Here is a 21865-nt window from a genome sequence, read left to right as displayed (position 1 = left end):
TTTCATTTTCCCTCATCATTATTTGTGACATATGACCTTCTAATTATCTTGGAGTTACAAATTTTCACTCCTAATAAAGGAGATCTATACCTCTCCTTTTAGATGGAGAACCAAAAATGTATTCTCATATTATATACACACTAGTTGATAACCCGTGCGAAGCAGTTAATTTATTTAAATAATTTTTAAAATCATAATAATATAAGTGTCATGTAAAAATTTATAATTTTTACTCAGAAAATCCAACTCAAACTATTGAGTACGATATTGATGTTAATTATACAATTTCAAAAAAATTATTATTTCATTAAAATATATTATTGAGTCATATGAGAAATAAGATTGCTGAGTTATAATTAATATTAGAATTGCAATAAAAAACGGGTAAAATAAAAAAATATTATAAGTCATATAAAAGTAAAAGAAGAATAAATATTATACATTTAGAGTTTTACTTGAAAGAATAAGTGATGATATACATGAAAAAATAAGTGAAACCAAAACTTGGTAGTACCATTTAAAAAAGGGTTTCTCTTATTAATAAAGGTTATTAATTAATATTTTGGGCAATTATAAAAAGGTGTTTTCTATCTGTTTCCCTGTACTACACTGGTGAGGCTGTCGTGTAACGCTGGAGGTTGATTGTCATGAGTCCGTGTATATGTAGCGGGGCAAATTCAACTTTAGCGAAGTGATTAATTTCACGTCATAACTTTTATTCAGATAGGTAATCCTAATTTTATTTGTTATCATCGGTTTTTTCGCTATTATTACTTTTATTATTTGATGAAGTATACTCATGATGTTGACCACATGAATCAGAGTTTTAGCCTTATGTTTCTTGAGATATAAGGTCGAGATCTCGAATATATTAATTTTTGAACAATTGAAAAATATTTCATCTATTTATTGATTTATAATATCCGACTTAAGCATTATTTTTCTTTCTCGTATAATGTTAAGTTAGTATAATCTATTTAATAATTGGTCTATCGTTGTGACTCAATAACCTTTTTAAACATTCTAAAGTTGAATCTGTATTTGTTAAACGGATTTATACCAATATATCGAGATTGAGCTGCAATGAATATTATTTTGCTAAGACGATATAATAACAATAACCTTTTCTAACATGTAACGGAGAAAAGGGGTGGTTTGTGGTTAGCAGAAGATCTTAACCAGGGTAAATTAGACTATTTCTTCTACATCATTGTGGCAAGCAAAGACACCACCTCTGGCACTGAAGTTGCATTGCAAGAATTAAAATTTGAAGAGCCTCTTGTTTGATGCATTAATGAAATATTATATCCAATGAAGAGTCTGCATGCACACTGTTAAATACATGCATATATATTTTTAGTTCTCGGTCCTTGTTTGATGCAATGTACTGAAATTGATAACGTAAAGTTCTGTTCATGGAATCGAAATGAACCCCTCATCCTGAGTATATAGTTTCAATTCAAAATGAAAGTTATAAATCTATCTGGTGAATAAAAAGAAAAACCTGTTAGTAAAATGAACGCAGTAACATTGTGAATAAATAGCCGTGCAAATTTTAGTAAAATCCGTGTAAATAGCATTGTAGCAACACATACTAAAGATTATATTAACAGCGGAGACACCAAAAGATGCAACATATCTTACATGATTTTCAAACCTTCCAAATTAAACGATTCACATTTTTCCCGTCTTTGTCTGTTGCCTATATATAAGCAAACAGACATGGGATTTTTTTTTTCTTCTTCTCAAGAAAAGTTTCTGGTTCCCTGATTTTGCCAGAACAATATTAGTTTCTCTGGACATTGCCGGAGAAACTAATACGTTCTTAAATTTGCTTTGGTATCCATATACAACCTGCTACTATTAGTCCGTTTGTCGGACTAATCGTAGCAGAGAGTTGTTTGATTTGTCCTTGTTGACATTTTTTTCCAGGGGCGAATTCTAATATTTTTCTAAGCAATGGATAAAGAGGAGATGGAATCCATAAGTATAAGTTATGAAAAGATAGTCCAAATTAAAGATGAGACCAAGGACCAAGAAAATGATGAACCTCAGGTCAACTACAGAGGAATCAAAGCCATGCCATATATTATAGGTATGTAAATCAAGATTTTTTTATTTATTTCCATTTTTTCTTGAATGTTTTAAAGGAAGAGTCAGGACTCAGGAGCTACCTTACAGGCTAGTTTATGTTGTAGATGTTCATTAACATGTTATATTTTTTTTCAGGAAACGAGACATTTGAGAAGCTGGGATCAATGGGGCTCCTGGGGAACCTCATGGTTTATTTAACAACGGTTTTCAATATGCAAGGCACTGAGGCTACGACTATTATGAGCGCGTTCAATGGCACCACCAATTTGGCTACCTTAGTTGGCGCTTATCTTTCTGATACCTACTTTGGTCGCTACAAGACTCTCGGTTTTGCATCGATTGCATCTTTTGTGGTACTTACTTTTCATGACTTCTTACTAATCAGATTAACCTTTTTACAAATGAAAAACAGATTGTTGAAATTGGTCCTTGCTTGTGAATGAAGGGGTTACTTGTAATAGATTTAACAGCAATAGTGAACTGGCTGCATCCTCCCATGTGTGGACCAAAAGAGGTGTGCACTGGACCAACTTCATTCCAATTGTTTGTTCTATGCTGTGGTTTTGCCCTAATGGTGATCGGAGCTGGTGGCATCCGTCCCTGCAACATGGCCTTCGGAGCTGATCAGTTCAATCCCAACACTGAATCTGGGAAAAGGGGAATTAATAGTTTCGTCAACTGGTACTTTATCACTTTGACATTTGCTCAAATGGTATCTTTGACATTGATAGTCTATATCCAAACAAATATCAGCTGGTCCATTGGTTTGGCAATTCCAGCCATTTTCATGTTCATATCATGTATAGTCTTCTTCATGGGATCAAAAATATATGTCAAAGTGAAGGCTGAGGGCAGCCCAATCACAAGTGTGTTACGAGTTCTTGTGGCTGCTTTCAAGAAAAGGCATTTGCCACAACAGCTTTCCCTTTCTCTCTTCAACTATGTACCTCCCAAGACTATCAGTTCTAAGCTCCCTCACACTAAGCAATTTAGGTAAGTAAACAATCTGAGATGACAGAAATTAAATATTATACCCATACCATTGTCTAAATAATCTTGGTAATATGTTATCAGCTGTCTGGACAAATCAGCCGTAATGACAGAAGAGGATAAAATCAATCCAGATGGTACACCAATGAAACCATGGAACCTCTGCAGTTTGCAGCAAGTTGAAGCAGTTAAATGTCTCATCAGGGTATTACCCATATGGGCATGCGGCGTCATCTACACCGCTGCAACAGCTCAACAGCACCAATTTATAGTCTTTCAAGCCATGCAATGTGATAGGCGTATTGGAAAGAACAATTTCATGATCCCACCAGCAACTTACGTAGTCTTTGTCATGCTCAGCTGCACCATCTTTCTAACCATTTACGACAGAATCATAGTTCCACAACTCCGTAAAATAACAGGAAAAGAAGCAGGAATCACACTCCTACAAAGAATCGGATGTGGTATGTTCCTCGTCATAGCAGTATCGATTTTATCTGCATTTATCGAACAAAAGAGAAGGCACTTGGCTCTTACAGAACCAACTGTAGGATTCCAACCTCATCGTGGCCCGATTTCATCTATGTCTGGATTTTGGTTGATTCCACAGCTGACACTCAACGGAATAGCTGAAGCGCTTACTTCAGTTGCATTAGTAGAGTTTTATTACAAGGAGTTCCCCGAAAACATGAAAAGTATAGGAGGTTCATTCTACTGCATGGGAATGGCAGCTGGTAGCTACTTTTATGGTTTTCTGATCATCATGGCTAAGAAGACTACATTACATTCTGCTACTGGAGCCTGGTTATCAGAAGATCTTAACAAGGGTAAATTGGATTATTTCTATTACCTTTTAGCTGCACTTTCAGCAGTTAATGCACTAGTTTTTCTAGTTTGTTCCAATTGGTACAAGTACAAAGGGACTCAAGATAATGAAACTAGTTCAACTGAGATGGAACCAAAACAAATGGATTAATACAAGTTAGTCTCTTTCAGCCCTGAATGCATATGATGTTGTTTTGGTAATGTATAGGCTCTTCATCTCAAATACTTGAATCAGAGTATAGACTGGATGTTATCTTTTACCTCATGGGATCAAAAAACAGTAACGGTCCATATAAATTACGAAATTTTGGGTTCTTTGGTTTGAAATTTTCATTTCAAAACTCATATTTGATGTTTTAGTTGGACAAAAGTTTATTACGAAACTCATACCTCAAAAAGTATGAGTTTTTGATATTCAAAAGGTTAGGACTTGTGATATATGGGTTTGGTGTATAAATTTTGTTTTTTCTTCTTTTCGTCTCCATTATAAAATTGCAAAAAAATGCTTAGTATTAAATTAAATCAGTAATTCTAAACATATAAAAAAGTAATTTAATTAATTATAATTAATGATGTTTAATAAACTAATATAAGTGAAGCACAAGTTTGCTCACAAACAATCACTAGAGCAGTTTAAAAAGGATCGAGTTCACTAATATTTTGCATATATTATTTACTCGATTAATCTTAAAATATAATTTATAATTTTACAAATTATATAAGGATCAAATACTAGTCTTTATCTTATAATGATAAACACTATCACTACACACACTTATTTCTAAATCTATATCATTTTATTTTTCAAGTCAAATTTGAAGAAAATATCCAAATTTATTTTATATTATTGGGAAATTCAAAATTTTAGAAATCGTATATTCCTTGTTAAATTGTCGATGTCAAAATTTTATTATGTTTTGATACTTAAATTTTGTATTTGTATACTAAAAAATTATTTAATGGTGTTTATAAAAATTTGAAAAATTGGAAATGAATAGATTGTGATATCAATGTTGCTAATTTTCTTACGAAAAAATTAAGTGTTTAACTTAAAAAGATAAACAAAAATTTTAAAATAATTAAATTATTAATAAGTGACAACAAAAATGTACTAGTAAAAATATTTAAGTGTTTGGTAATAATTTATTACTTATAATACATATAAACTTTATCCGAGACAAGTTATCCGAGGTAACCCGTATTTATTTCGTGAAAACGAAAACGTACAAGTGCCGAGTCCGAGTTGATTCCGAACTAAACGAGCCGAGTTTGAGCGTACAAAGAGTAAATTTGAAATTATTTGTTTAAAATTTTGAATGTAATATATTATAAAGTACATTAACTATAATTTATATTGATAAGATATTTAATTTTTTTTGATCATATAATAAATGTAATTTCAAGTCAGTATAAAAAATCAAACAAAGACTGTTAAAGTTGAAAACCAGGGACTGGGAGCATGTAATACTGGCTATTAATATAAAATATAAAGTTAACTTTGAATAATATCAAACAAACATCTTCAAACTAATCATTAATAATAAAAAATACAATCAATTATTTATACTAATCCAGTTAGAATTATATTAACATAACATTTCTATCTATAACATCTCTATCTATTTCAAAAAATTTAAAATCATAGAATTTCAATCGACAAAAATAACTAACAAACGTCATACGTGCTTGGACAAACAACATATAAAAAACATACTCCCTCTTTCTTTTTTATTTTTTTACACTTTTCTTTTTGGATGTACTATATATTCCTTTACATTTTAAAATTTACCAAAAATACTCAATGGATCCCTCATTTCCCTACTTTACTCCCTTTTTATACTATAACAAATAAAAGGACGGAGGGAGCATTACGTACTAAACCCTTTCACAAGACTTGAGCTACCGTCTTTGTTTTTCTTCAACTAGAGGATTGTGTTGATGATCGAGGATACTAATTAATACAAGTATGGCGGAAAGTAAAGTTGGTACGTATGTGTTATACGGCAGCTCACTTCTTCTTGGACTTGTTTGCAGGGAGGTGATTGATAAATACGACAACTACAAGGCGGCTAAAAAAGAATCAAATAATCCCCCGACGACGATTCCAGTTGCTGTTTCTACCAAAAACCCTCCCTCCTTCGATACCGTCGATCAAGTTTCTACCAAAAACTCTTCGTCCCCCGTTGTCGATCAAGTTCTTGTTTCTGCCAAAAAATTCCCCTCCCCCATCAAATAATCCCGCGACGACGACTCCGGTTGCTATTTCTACCAAAAACCCTCCCTCCCCCGATACCGTCGATCAAGTTTCTACCAAAAACTCTTCGTCCCCCGTTGTCGATCAAGTTCTTGTTTCTGCCAAAAAATTTCCCTCCCCCATTGTCGTCGATCCACTTCATGTTTCTACCAAAAATTCTCCCTTCCCCCGTTGTCGTCGATCCAGTTCATATTTCTACCAAAAACCAGTTCATATTTCTACCAAAAACCATCCTCCCTCATTGTCGTCGATACAGTTCTTGTTTCTACCAAAAACCCTCCCTCCCCCGTTGTCATCGATCAAGTTTCTACCAAAAACTCTCCCTCCCCTTTTATAGTCGATCCAATTCTTATTTTTACCAAAAACTCTCCCTCCCTTGTCGTCAGCGATTCAGTTCCTGTTTCTACCAAAAACGCTCCATTCCCCGTTGCCGTCGATCCAGTTAATGTTTTTACCAAAAACCCTCCCTCCCCCGTTGTCGTCGATCCGGTTCATGTTTCTACCAAAAACCCTCTCTCCCCGGTTGCCGTCGATCCAGTTCTTGTTTCTACCAAAAACTCTCCCTCCTCCCCGTTGTCGTCAATCCGTAATACGCATTATTTATGTTTATGTTTTATCTAGTTCTGCACGTATATTCGTATGATTCAATGACTACATAGTATGAAGAGTTGATGACTAATTATAATTATTTTTTATGATTATTATCTAATGTTTGTTTTAACTTTTTGTAGAGAGAACTTTAAATTTGCTTTTATTCTTGGTACTTCTGAATCAAGAATCAACCATTTTTAGATGTCTTTTTTCCTAGTACTTGATTATGATACAAACCAAACATATTTGGTATGTCTACAATCGGGGAAGAGTATTAGTTTATACTACTCCAAGGAGAGACTGTTAACATGAAGATCCGACTGGTCGACTAGATACTTATAGGTTGCCTATGCTTTAATGATTAATCCTGGCGAAATAGGCAAAGATAGGGCTGGTACAGTAGTAATAAGATGAGGAATTTACCTATTCTAGAGAGTAGGTAATATCACAGCCCTGCAAGGTACTGAACCTAAGAGGCCTGGTTCAGTTCAAGGGTAAGACTCTTACTATATGAAGTATAAACAAAATATATATAATTGCTCCACATCCCAGTTTAGCTGTATTGCTGGGGATAGCAAACCCCTGACACGACTGAATAACAATGTATTTAAACACAGGAAATTACAACTGACAGAAAGACAACCTAAGAGCTGAAGGGGAAGCATAATTCTCAATATGTATCAGAGTAGCCTAAGTACATACTTATGTTCTTAGACGGTGTATGATTGCTGAATTGTATCAATATCGAGACCCTTCAATCTCACTACTGATTCAACATGACCCTTGAGTGTGTGTAGTTCCCTTAACCTGCATGTATACAATGTGGATCAATAAACTTTTCTTTCATATTCCCGAACCAATTATATTGCTGATTTTAATCAAGCTACTTGCCTGGCAATTTCGGCTCTTCTTTTAGCTTCCTCGGCCATCTGATTAAGCTCAGTAAAATTTGATTTGTCATTAAACATCTTGGTATCCGGTACTTCAAGCCCGTGGAGGGTTCTTTGTGCATGTGCCCATTTAAGCTCCCGCTGTTCCTTTCCAAAATCCTTTTGCCTAGTGAAAGCAACCTGCCCCCGAAAAAGAAACCATTTTTAAAAAAAATAAAAATAAATTATATTGGACAGATAAAATGTAAAGCATAACAATGGTCTGATTTTGGGTATATCAGACAGACATACCCTTCGCTCTAGAACAAGATCCCACGCTCTTCCACTTAGAGCATATCTGATAAAGAACTTTATGATGTCAAGGGGAAAGTAGAAGACGATATTGTAAAGCCAGATTACGCCAGCCCATCCCCATCCAATTCCTTCAATTGCAGCAAAATTCCAATTCGCATAAACCGCAATCAAGGTAGCAATCTGCTTGTCGTAGAAATTAAGACTAAGAATCATTTCCATAGATCAATAAAGCACCCATTAATGTGAAAGGATAATTGCCTCACCAATTGCGCAACTGCAAATGCCGCGACGAGCAACAAACCAGGACGCTCAACAAAAGACCAACTTCGAGATCTTGTGACAAATATAAGTGCTTGACTTATAGTGCTTACTTGAAGATATATAGCAGAAGCAAGCTTCTTAAAGTCATCATGAGCGGTTTTCTCAAGTGAACTTACCCCGAATGTATTCTTACATGTCAGAAAAAAAGAAAATTATTAGTACAATCCCAAATGTATTCTGACATGTTAGATGAAAAGAAAATTATCAGTACAACTAAATTGTCCCATCATCACTAAACTGTTAGTGACTTGACTATAAAAATGGTGCCAATTAAAAAAACCGTTGTCTGGCAAGCACAAAATGACAAGGTTAAATGAGAAAATCTAGTAAGCTCAAAGAAGTCTAATACCATCTCCATTGTATGAGCGGTCAATGATAGGCTACTGAAGCGGATTACAAGTGGCCAACAACATTACGCATTGCAGCATCAAAATCTTATAACAGAATCATACATTAAATGATTGACGTTTAATACTTCGGTTATTGATTTAAGAAAATTATGGTTAGCAGGTAGGTCCCTTACCGGAAAGAAGTTTGTTTTATACGCAGCCCAGAAAAATATAACCGTCATCATTGCCAAGTAACTACCAAGAACAATACCGGTGGTAAAAATCTCAGCAAGCTTCCAGCTATCTGGTAGAGGAGATGGTTTTACCCTATCCTTCGAAATTGTCATGATAGTACCTGGCATCAACAGCTACTAGTTTAGACAGAAATCATGGAGTTCGTCATCGTAATAAATCTTTAGAGATTTTAATATTAGTTGGACAGGGAATTGCAGAATATCATTTGTTATTACTTGACATATGTTCTTAATAATGTTATTGTTCAACTCAATTTTCTAAGGTTCAAAACCTTAAAGATATATCTGAGAATCAATACTGCCTGCAAGTGTGTAAGGAGAAGAAGATTCTTGAGCGCTGCAGAAGAAAGAACATACCATCATTGAGAATAGCAATGATCAGCACCATAAAGGGTGGAAAATCAAATTTCCATATCAGGGCTAGCAGCATAAATCCAACCTGTTGCAAACAAAAGCAGTAGGGGAAATTATTCCATAGAATGATATGGACACTGCACTCCAACAACCCAACATAATGACTATGAGTTACTAATAAACAAAGGAAAGGATGGAGAGAACGCCACTAATAACTTACCACGATACGGATTGTGATAGATACAGCATATATCTGTCAAACAGTAGAAGAATTGAATGTGATGAGTTCAGATGTAAAAGTGGCATATTAAGAAAATATATTTGCGCATCACATCAATACAGAAACTCTAGACGCATGTCACGTGTAAGAAATAAAATGGTACTAAATCGTAAACCACCAGGAAGTCATATATATAGTAACACATCTCTATTACAATATTGAAATGAGGATTACCGTATAGTTTTTCATTCTTTGGAATATTGCACGACTGGTCAAGACAGCACTTATAATGACACTGAGTCCCGGTTCAGTTAGTACAATATCAGAAGCACTGCGTGCTGCATCAGTTGCATCAGCCACAGCAATTCCAATATCAGCCTTTTTAAGAGCAGGAGCATCATTTACACCATCACCCGTCATTCCACAGATGTGTTTCCTCGCTTGTAAACCGCTTCACTATTTCATATTTGTGCTCTGAAATAATATATCAAACCATGAAAGCAATCCAAAAAACCTAGGCTGAAACCTATACAATCATATCTTTTCAACCTCCCACAAGTACAAATGAAATGACAAAAACAAATGGCGGACCTGGAAAAACACCAGCAAAACCATCTGCTTTTTCTATGAGCTCATCAATTGGTAACGCAGCAATGGACTCATCTTTGTTCTGTCCCAACAAAGCAGAAGAAGGATACATGTTGGTACCCATACCTAAGCGACGACCGGTTTCTTTTCCAATGGCCAGTTGATCCCCTGATATAAGTTTCAACTTCAGGAATGGAAAACTATATATATAAAAAGAGAGAGACGGATAGTTAAGACACTAAAAATTGAGTATGTTTTATCTTGCCACTTATTTCCAGATGCAACTAAAGAAAAGCATATTTCAGGAATTTTTTCCATTTAAAGCCTCTGGTCCAAGAGGTTGTTTTTGCTACCATTTTGTCCACACCCAGGCGGCCAGGCATGACTCATTAATACATATTAGATAAGGTAATTAAGATATTACTGGAATACCTATTTCACTCTATATTATTGATTTATATATGTGTTTGACTACTGTAACTGCAGACATTTATTTAGAGATATCTCACTTAAAATTTATATTAATGGTTTCAGGCTTGAAATTAAAATGCATCTTCTCTTCATATTAACAGATTCAGGGTTGAAATTAACATGCATCTCTGCGTGCATACATATTAAACGGCTAAACACCACAAAAAAAATTCTTCCCGGAGAGAATGATACTGTCAAATACTCAAATGGACATAAAGATAAGCTTCATTTATATTACTTAAAACATAGTTTCAAGTGAGTTTATGTTGACATTGAGGGGATATTTTTCTTTCTAGATGTGGCATTTACAGCACTTCCTTCAACTAAACCCATTTTAGTGGATCCTTGAATATAACCTTAGATGAATAAAAGCACCACCTGTAATCATCTTAACATTTACTCCAAGATTTAAAGCTCTCCTAATTGTCTCTGCACTGTCATGCCTTGGCGGATCAAAGAGAGGCATGAGACCTACAAACTGCCATGGGCCACCGGCACTCTCCTTCCTACACTCTGGAACTTCCTGCATGGAAACAACGAAGGGCAAAAATGACAAGTGCAACAACTAGATAGAGGAAATACCTGTTTACATCATACAGTTTTGAAGGAAGAAGAAAACCAGTACCTGGTACGCTACAGCCAGTGACCGCAATCCTCGCTCTGCAAACTTATCAATTATAGAATGAACCCTACGTTCTATATCTGACTTGTTGTGGGCGAGATGTAAAATCTGAAGTCATATAAAAGAAATAAAAATTAAAGCTAACTAATTGAGCAAGATGATATCGTCATAGACATAAGCATAACAAACATATAGCAATACCTGTTCTGGGGCGCCTTTGCTAACCCGGTGCATTTTACCTTCACGATCAAGATAGGTCAAAGCTGTACGCTTGTCAGTGGGATTGAATGGAAGGAAGTGTAGTTCTTGAACACCAGCACGTGCCTGCCAGGGGTGACAATTCCCTTGGTGAGTCAGCATGAGTAATTTAAAAGGTGTATGAATGGAACTTGTTTTACTCGATTGCTCACCTCTTTTGGATCAGCAAGCATGTTAACTATAGCAGTGTCTATAGCATCTTGGTTTTCTGTCCGGGAGGCTCGAGCTGCCATCAAAACAACAGTATCTGCATCTACTCCTTTGACGAATACCTGCGGAGAATAAATGAGGCTCAATTTCAAAAGATTAGCTAATATTAGCTCATAACCACATTGATTAACATGGATAAACAGACCTCGATCAGATTTTTGTCAACTGTAAGCTTGTTTAGTGTCAAAGTTCCTGTTTTGTCACTACAAAGTACATCCATTCCTGCCATCTCTTCAATTGCTGTCATTCTTTTTGTAATTGCACCCTGTTATTGTTGGCATGCTTCAGCACCAGATTTCCGAAATTATACTACTCAAAGCAATCAAGGGAATAAAGTAAACCTGTTGGGCCAAACGGTGAGAACCAATTGCCATTGTTACAGATAAAACCGTGGGCATAGCAATAGGAATTCCACCAATTAGAAGCACAAGAAGATTGTCAATTCCCGGGCGATATTTTCTATCTTGGATGGGGTATTGTACGATAACCTCTATAATCATTCCCACAGCAATAGAGCATATACAAAAGTTTCCAATTGCAGTCAAAACCTGTCACGCCGTGGATGGAAATAAAATTAAAATCGACTTCACGGAGAACAAAAATAAAGAACAAAGACAACTGTGTTCACTTACTTTCTGAAAGTGACCCACTTGATTAGTGGAATCTACTAGGTGAGCAGCCTTTCCGAAAAAGGTATGAACCCCGGTGGCAATGACCACAGCCTCAAGCTCTCCCTGCTTACACGTAGAACCAGAATACACACCATCCCCGGGGCCTTTGGTCACCGGAAGAGACTCGCCAGTCAAAGCAGACTGCACAATGTGAAACATTTATTTAAGCAACTGTGATGTAGAATGGTAGCTAATGGCCAAATTTCAACAGCATAGTCACCTGGTCAATTTTTAAGGGATCGCCTTCAAGCAGACGAGCATCTGCAGGAACTATATCTCCCAGTTTTATACTGATGATATCCCCCGGAACCAAAATTGCAGCATCTTCCTCATTCCACTTTCCGTCTCGGAGAACCTTAGTAAAAATGATAACTAAATAATTAAGCTCTTTTATATTAAATAAAGCTACGTTGCTATTAACTTAATGATGCTCTTGCATTCTGTTGGCAGGTGAAGAGTAAGTGGTTGAACAGTGGAAGTGAAAGCTTTGTTGAAGCTCGTTTCGTAAGTTGATAAGGTAAGAAAAAAATCTCCCCGCCCTTCCAAAAAAACCCTTTCATCACTACAAGTCGTGCACCAAAAGATATAAAAAGATGTAATCACCCATGATGATATAGAAGTCTGGACATGTGACTTTCACATTTCTTTTTGACCAAAGAAAGAAAAAGGTCTTCCCGCTCCATGATAATTCAGAAGGATACAATCACCTCCGCAATCCCTCCAAAAAGTGTAAAACATGCTGAAACCATATTCAAATTCTAATACCTTGGCTTTTGGAGCAAGACGTGCCATAAGAGCAGCTGCCGCATTTCCTGCATTGTTTTCCTCGATAAAACTAATAGTTGAGTTAATCACAAGCAAAGTAATGATACCAACGAAATCTTGCCAATCAGGCGGCTTTCCCTGCAAGAACATCAAAAATTAATGATTGGTAAAATGTTTGCAAACTAAAAGCAAATGAATAACAGAGAGTCTTTTCGATTAAGAAACCAAATAAACAAACCAAATAAACAGTCTTACGCCTCCGTTAGCAAGGGCAATTGCCATGATTGCAGCAGCTTCCATAACCCATGACAAAGGATTCCACATAAACCCCAAAAACTTCAAGAATTTCCTTTCCTGCACACAACCAAAATAACACAATTCATCAGGATAAAGCACTAAAACAAGCACACAAAACAATAAACAAGTACAAACACAACATAGACCAAAACCAAAGGCAATGTTGCCAACATCAAATTTTACCACCACCTTGACAAACCATCAACAAATTTACAACAATAAAGCTAAGCATAATCATATGTGATATGACCAGCTTAAATAGATTCCAAAATGAGAAACATAAGTAAAAAACAAGTGGTCCCAGGATAACATAAGTACCTTTACTTCCTCAAGCTTGTTGTGTCCAAAAATAGTTAATCTCTCAGCAGCACCAGAACTAGTAAGACCATCTTTACTACATCTCAGATTCTCAAACACTTCCTCAATAGGAATGCTTTCCTACACACACAAAAAATCATAAAATCATCAACAAAATAAACACACAACATAACTATACACACATAAAAACTTCACAGAACACAGTTAATAGATCCATTACCAAATCAACAGTTTCTTTGAGCACAGCTTCAAGAACTTCAGGCTTATCCTCCATCTTTTTTCACTGTCTATAAAATCAAAAAAAGATTACAACCCATTAAAATCCCACCTAAGATAAAGCTAAAAACATACAATTTCAAGAAAGTGTAGTTAAAATTTCAAGAAATGTAAAAGGAGAAAGTTTTAATAATTGAAATTGCAAAAGGGAAAAAGCAAGGAGAGATTTGTAAGAAGGGAGAGGATGAGGGTAGACCCACCAATACCAAATCTACAAGAAGTGGAACAGCTCAAACTCAGAGAGAAGTTAGTAGTGTACTAGTAACTGTTACAAGCCCCTTCCTGTTTTACTGTTTTTTTAAGCTTTATATAATAAACCTGAGAAAACGAGGAGACTATATAATAATAGAGGTTTTCTAAAAAAATAAGAAAAAATGTTGTGCGGCAACAAATTGGTGTTCATAATTATATTATATCCTATATAAAATTGGAGTAACGGGTTTTGGTGGTATGGTTTCATCGTCATACACGGTGGCACGTGAAGTGTAGGTCTAATAGGTCTACTAATTTATTAGGTGATAAAGTGTAGATATAATATATTTATATTTTATTTATTTTCTTATACTATTAATAGAGAAATTGAACCATAAATACATATTTTTAAATGATATAAAACAATAATAATAAAAGTATTATATTATATTATATATATAATATAAGTAACAATTATCTTAATAAAGATAAATATAAGTAACAATCAAGAAATCATTTGTTAATCTCGTTAAAGTAAAATTACTTTTTTTACAAAAAATTGAAATGTGTTAGTTTGATTTAAAATATTTTTCAATAGATAATTTCATTTTTATCTTATAAAATAAAATACACATTTAGATGATATTTAGGTATAAATATTACATGTATTTTATTTATTTTAAAAAATTTAGATTACATCAATCCTATAAAACATAAAAGTAAGGAAGAAATATAATAATAATAATAATAATAATAATAATAATAATAATAATAATAATAATAACAATAATAATAGTAGTAGTAGTAATAATTGATAAATTGTAGGTCTAATAGGTCTAATAATTTATTAGGTGCTAAAGTGTAGATATAATATATTTATATTTCATTTATTCTGTTATACTATTATAATAGCTAATAATTTGTATAATAAACACAATAGATAACTAATTAAGAAATTGAACCATAAATACATATTTTTAAATGATATAAAATAATAATAATAATAAAAGTATTATATATATATAATATAAGTAATAATTATCTTAATAAAGATAAATATAAGTAACAATCAAGAAATCATTTGTTAATCCCGTTAAATTAATATCATTTTGTTACAAAATATTGAAATGTGTTATTTTGATTTAAAATATTTTTGATTAGATAATTTCTTTTTTATCATATAAAATAAAATACACATTTAAATGATATTTAGGTATAAATATTACATGTGTCTTATTTATTTTAAAAAATTTAGAGTACATCAATCTTATAAAACATACAACAAAGGAAGAAATATAATAATAATAATAATAATAGTAATAATATTAATATTAATAATAATAATAATAATAAATTTATTAATAAATTTATTAATAAATTTATTAATAATTTTACACATTAATCCTATAAAACATAAAAATTAGGAAGAAATGTAGTAATAATAATAATAATAAATTATTACAATTCAAAATTGAAATACCAATATAATAAAATATATTTAAAAGTACGATGACAATTAGGTGTAAAGTATTTTTTTTCAAAATCAATAGTAGAACCGAAAAATTATAAAAAAAATTACGAATACCACAAAATGCAAATCCAAAAAACTTTATGATTCTTGATCAAACTCCACAATATTAAGAAATATATATATATATATGATTACGTAAAAAAAATATATGATATAATTACTATTTATAAATTTATAATGTGAAAAAAATCAAACAATGAAGGAAATAAAATAAATTATAACTTATATTTAGGTTATCAATGTCAAATATAAAAATATAATATTTAGCAAAAAAAATAATAATATAATAACTAAATATATAAGTACAAAAAGTACATATTTTTGGAAAATAAATTATTTATGAAAAACATAAAATTTATTTAGAAAATAAAATTATCTTATTAAAAATTAGGTAAATAAAGAATAAATATTAAAAAAAATATCTAAAAAATAATAATCATCTCGTACTTACAAAGTTAGTAAATAGTAAGAATATTAAGGTGATTTGAGTCCTCTCTAATTATTATTCGAATAAATTTTAAATTGATTTATTAAAAAAAATATTACTACAATCATATATTAGTATTGTAACAGCTTGAATAGGATTTAGAGATGCTTTTACATTATTTCACAATCTTAAAGCAATTTTAATAGTCTCTAGTCGGCTCCCGAGTTGCATATGAGAGATAAAGAAAAAAAAGTATAAAAAATAAAATTTTGAAATTTTCTTTAAGTATGTTTTCGAGTTTTTCCAGGAGAGAAAGAAAGTGATCCACATAGAAAATTCTATCCACTTTTTCTATAAAACTTTTTTTTTCTCATTTTTGGGATGATCGGGAGAAATTGTCTCACAAAATAATTTATTTAAATATTTTTATGTCTAAACTTTCTCTTTTTTAGTGAAACTTGGGAGCAAGCCAGAGAAAATTTATCAATTTTCTGTACTACTCTGTTCTCTTCTCTTATTCCCCAAAAACTTGAGAGCACAATGTAAGTCATTGTATATATAAAATAATAACTCTTATTAGTTTAAGACATTAATAAGAAATTTGTCTTAAAAATATCTTTAGATTTTGAAAAATAATACATTGATAAGAAATTTGTCTTGAATAATATTTTTAGATTCCGAAAAAAGAAGAAGATCTTCCTTAAAAATATAGAGTGAAATGATATTATTAGTTATTTAAGGACTGGCAAGAGCTGTTTGCCAACAAGTTCGGGTTAAGGGTTCGGTTTGTTAAGAGTTTGAGCTCGAACTCAAAAACAAAAATATATTTGTTAAGAAAACGAGTTTGAGCCGACTTTTGACATGTTAGGCTCGAACTCAGCTCAGCTCGGTTCAGTTCGGAAAAAAAAATTATTTTATATATTGGATTATTATTAATATTATTCAGATTTCTTATAAATATTTCTCAATTATTAAAACGTATGAATGTCAAGATATATATTTTAGTAATCTGAAAAAAGTTTCAGATAAAAATAAATTTATTTAATTTGATGTTTTAGTTATTAACAAGTGATTTGACTATCACCTATAACTAGTATTTATTTTCAGATTGGTGTTTTAATTTTTTAAAATTATTTATGAATGATCCAATCGTACGGATGTCAACATCTATATATTTTACCGATAACACAAAATTTTTCAGAAAAAACAAATTTAATTTGTTTGTTATTTTAACAATCAATCAATGGTTTGAATAGTACTTTTAACTAGTCTTCAGTCTCATATTGATGTTTTGATTTTTTAAAAATATTTATGAATGATCCAACTGTATGTATGTCAAGATCTATATATTTCAGTGCTATAATAAAACTTTTAAAAAAATAAATGTATTTTGGTTTGTTATTTTAACAGTCAACCTAGTTTGTCCGGTACTTCTTACTAGTGTTTAGTCCCATATTAATATTTCGATATTTATGAATGTTTATGAATGATACAACCGTACGGATGTCAAGAATTATATATTTTAGTGATATAATAGAACTTTTAGAAAAAAATAAATGTATCAAGTTTGTTATTTTAGCTGTCAACCATTAGTTAAACCACTACTTCTTACAGTATTTAGTCATATATTGATTTTTCGATATCTTTAAAAAATATTTATGAATGATCCAAACGTACGGATGTCAACATCTATATATTTTAGTGATATGATAAAATTTCATAAAAAACTAAATTTATGACCAGAATTTTTACTTCAGCTCGGTTCGAATCGGCACGGTTGTGTTCGATAAAAGCTCGTGTTCGGCTCGTTGAGTTGACGAGTTCGAGCTCGGTTCGTCAGAAAAAAATTAAAGTCCGGCTCGGTTCTTCAGAAAAAAATCAAAACTCAGCTAGGCTCGATTCATGAACAGCTCTAGGACTGAATATGAGATTGTTGTAGCAAATTTTTTAATCTCATTCCTTAACTCCCTTATGGGTCATTTGTTAAATCTGAATAAACAGGCCTGATTGATTCAAATTTTTGAATGAATAATATATCTGAACATGAACGAATAATATCGTTTGGTAAATAATTTTTCTGAACCATTTTGAAATAACATATTAAAATTTTATAATCTAGTAAAATATATTTATTACATCAAATTTAAGCAATTGTATTATTTCTACCAAGTGTCCTAATTATAATGTGGAATTCAACAAGATATAATTAATGACGTCTCATCCTTATCTTTTCAACTTTATCCCTAAAACCTTGTCCCAAAAACAACTTTTAACACACATCCAAATTAGAATATATTATATCTCCATAAGACCCTGGAGTTAGGGGCTCCAAATCAAAGAAAAAACCCAAAAAAATTCATCTAAGTAATCCAAGGAACCTAATCTTTGACACAATTTACTAAAAGACATCTTTATGGATTCACTAGAAGATGATGAAGAAGAAGTAGAGTCTGTATCACCTATATATCAGGGACACTCCGGATTGTTTTTCCTAAGGTTAGAAAATTGCTTCCAACGTTTACCTTGCATATACAGTATCCCCGGATTCAATGCCACGCCCGAACCCAAAAGAGAAAAACAAAAAAGACTCACTTCTCACACAAATAAAAACACCAAAATATAGATCTATGACCTATAAATACAGTTATACACATAAGCATACAACCAAGAACAACATGACTCCACCACGGAGTCTAACCCAATTTCTAGAAAATAAAAAGGCATTTTCCAATTCAAATCAACACCAAACAAATAAATGATACACAAAACCATAACTGAAACACTAAACTGTGTCGAAACCTACTACAAACAAGATCAAAATAACGAAAATATGACCAAACTTAAAACCAGAATGACGAAAGGCAAATACACTTCCAGAAAATACAAAGGCATGCAAATACAAGCGCAAAGTAAGAAATGAAGAGATGGCTACTTACAAGAAATCATGAGAAAAAGAACGGGTTCGAATGGATCTTCCTGTGAGAAAAGCTTTGAAATTTTCGAAAACAGAGAAACTCAAAACCCTTAAAAACTTGATGTTGGCGTAAAAGAAAAAAAAAAGAAAAGAAAAAAAGAAATATATATATAAGGGAAAGGGGAAGTTGAAAGAGGTGAACAAACGTGGGTTAATGATCAGACATCGTGGACACATGGTGTATTTTCACTAGCCTCGTAAAATATAACCAAAGCGGTAGTTATTACAAAATTCTCTCATTTTGAATCATTACACCACTGTAATTATTCTATGGCACAATCTTTCAGAAAAAAGGGAAAAGTGAAGAGTTCGTACACGCAAGGGTACATACAAAATACATAATCCCGTACAAAATCAAATTGTCACTTGACAACCCGAAGAAATCGCTGAATATCTTCAGAGTACAGTCAAATCGATGACGTCTCGTCCTTATCTTTTCAACTTTATCCCAAAACCTTATCCCAGAAACAGCTTTAACACGCATTCAAACTAGAATACATCATATCTTCATAAGACCCAGAAGTTAGGGGCTATAAATTAAAGAAAAAACCCAAAATTTTTCTTCCAAGTAATCCAAGGAACCCAATCTTGAACACAAATCAAAGAGATTAACCAAGTCAACTCCGAAGTCTTATCTCCATAACACCTCGGAGTTAGGGGATACAAATCAAAGTAAAAACCCAAATTTTTTTCTTCTAAATAATCCAAGGAACTCAACCTTGGACACAAATCAAAGAGACTAACCAAGTCAACTTCGAAGTCTTATCTCCATAAGACCTCAGAGTTAGGGGCTACAAATCAAAGAAAAAAAACCTAATTTTTTTCTTCTAAGTAATCTAAGGAACCCAACCTTGGACACAAATCAAAGATACTAACCAAGTCAACTCTGAAGTCTTATCTCCATAAGACCCTAGAGTTAGGGGTTATAAATCAAAGAAAAAATTCAATTTTTTTCTTCTAAGTAATCCAAGAAACCCAATATTGCATACAAATCAAAGAGACTAACCAAGTCAACCTCGAAGTCTTATTTCTATAAGACCCCAGAGTTTGAGGACTATAAATTAAAGAAAAAAACCCAAATTTTTTCTTTTAGTAATCCAAGGAACCCAACCTTGGATACAAATAAAAAAAAGTAATATTTTAATTAATCTCTACTCCCCAACCTTGGATACATATCAAAGAGACTAACCAAGTCAACTCCAAAGTATTATCTCCATCAGACCCTGGAGTTAGGGGCTACAAATCAAAGAAAAAGCCTAATTTTTTTCTTTTAAGTAGTTTAACGAACCCAACCTTGGATATAAATAAAAAATAATGCAATATTTTAATTAATCTCTACTCCCCCATCCGGAAAACCCGCGTAAGGGAGTGGAAGGCAAATGATAGTCCATAATAATATAGGCCTAGATTAACCCTTGAAAAACCCATTGGGAAGGAGCCCAGGGCTAAGTTGCAAGAATGTGACTCCATGTGACAATGGACCCCAGGAAGTCTTTTCACATCAGAATATTCCTCTCAATATTGGTTTGCGAGTACGAAAAATATTCTGTAATTATGGAACACACATTCCCACACACATATGGCACATGCCAAACATATCCCGGCACACTCCAGCGACAGAGGACACCAGGACACGTGCTCCCATCCTGGACGTCCATGTACCCAGGATCTAGAACCTTCCAATGGTCCAGATTCGAGGTACAAACCCCCAAACCCAAATGGGAAGCCTATAAAAGATCCCCTGAAAGGTGTTTTAGGGGTTACATTATTTGCTCACTTACACACATATACACACATCATCTATATTTACGTAATTCATATTTTACCCTTCCTCTCCAAATTCCCATCTCATTATCACGTCGGAGGTAGGGCCGAGCAAAATAACCGATTTAAAACCGAAATTGAACTGAAACTGAAGAAAACCGGAGAAACTTGAACCGAAAAAATCTGATCTGAAACCAAAACCAAAAAATAAAAAACCAAACCGATCTAAATGGCTCGGTTCCAGTTATATGTTCCAACCGAACCGATAAAAACCGAACCGAACAGGTTACTAATATTAATAAATAAATATTATTTTTTTGATATAATATATATATATATATATATTATTTATGAATTTTTTAAAAATTATGATAGTACTGTTATAATCGTGATTGGAGGTTCAAGATTTCAGATACATTTGTTGGTCAGTGAACATTTATAGAAACTCAATTGTACAAGGTGAAATTTCATTTTAGTGAATATTTACATAAAATTTCATTATGTATTGCCCTATGCTGGTAGGCTCCTATACCATGTCAGCAATTTAATACACTACATTTGACAAATCCTTCAGTGTTGCGACGTTCTGTATTCCCATTATTAAAACAAAAAATGTACCTACATTATTTGTATTTAAGTTTACTATTGTATTAAATTATTAAGTACTACCTTTCAATTGCACGCATCAATTTTTCTCATTTTTATATTTTTCCTCACTTTTATATTTATCAGTTTTGTAACCGAAACCGGGCCGATTATAATCGAACCGGGAATTTTTAAACCGAAATCGAAACTGAATCTGAACTGGCGCACCTCCATAAAGATGGAGGGACTAACAAGCTCACACCTACTCTCGTAGGGTGGATGTTGTGCAAGACATGCCTGTACTTTAACAAGACTAAGATAATTTGTCAACCCTAAGTAAGTTTTATTGTTATCTTAATTTGTATTTTGTACTTGTAACACTTAAAGTCTCTAAAAATATCAAAGGAGCAGACTGGAGTCTTTTTCTATAAACAGTGTCAAGCCTAAGAATTCCATCTAGAAGAAGATCAAGAAGATCATGCCTCGGAAGAATTATGAAG

General features: G+C 32.8%; 1 protein-coding gene and 1 pseudogene across 1 annotated transcript; one reads left to right on the top strand and one right to left on the bottom strand.

Moving 5' to 3' along the window:
- The first annotated feature begins 1733 nt into the window (after nt 1–1733).
- On the top strand, nt 1734–4381 carry LOC141717697 (protein NRT1/ PTR FAMILY 2.9-like). The gene is made up of 4 exons (XM_074519873.1): nt 1734–2095; nt 2230–2447; nt 2540–3087; nt 3169–4381. The coding sequence occupies exons 1-4, from the start codon at nt 1960–1962 to the stop codon at nt 4058–4060; spliced, it is 1794 nt and encodes a 597-aa protein (XP_074375974.1). The 5' UTR covers nt 1734–1959; the 3' UTR covers nt 4061–4381.
- Nucleotides 4382–7265: 2884 nt separating this feature from the next.
- On the bottom strand, nt 7266–14182 carry LOC141717696 (plasma membrane ATPase 3-like; annotated as a pseudogene).
- Nucleotides 14183–21865: the final 7683 nt, after the last annotated feature.

Source organism: Apium graveolens, chromosome 4 (genome assembly GCF_009905375.1).
Source record: "Apium graveolens cultivar Ventura chromosome 4, ASM990537v1, whole genome shotgun sequence".
In the NCBI taxonomy this organism is placed as follows: Eukaryota; Viridiplantae; Streptophyta; class Magnoliopsida; order Apiales; family Apiaceae; genus Apium; species Apium graveolens.
This window is presented reverse-complemented; position numbering and strand designations above follow the sequence as displayed.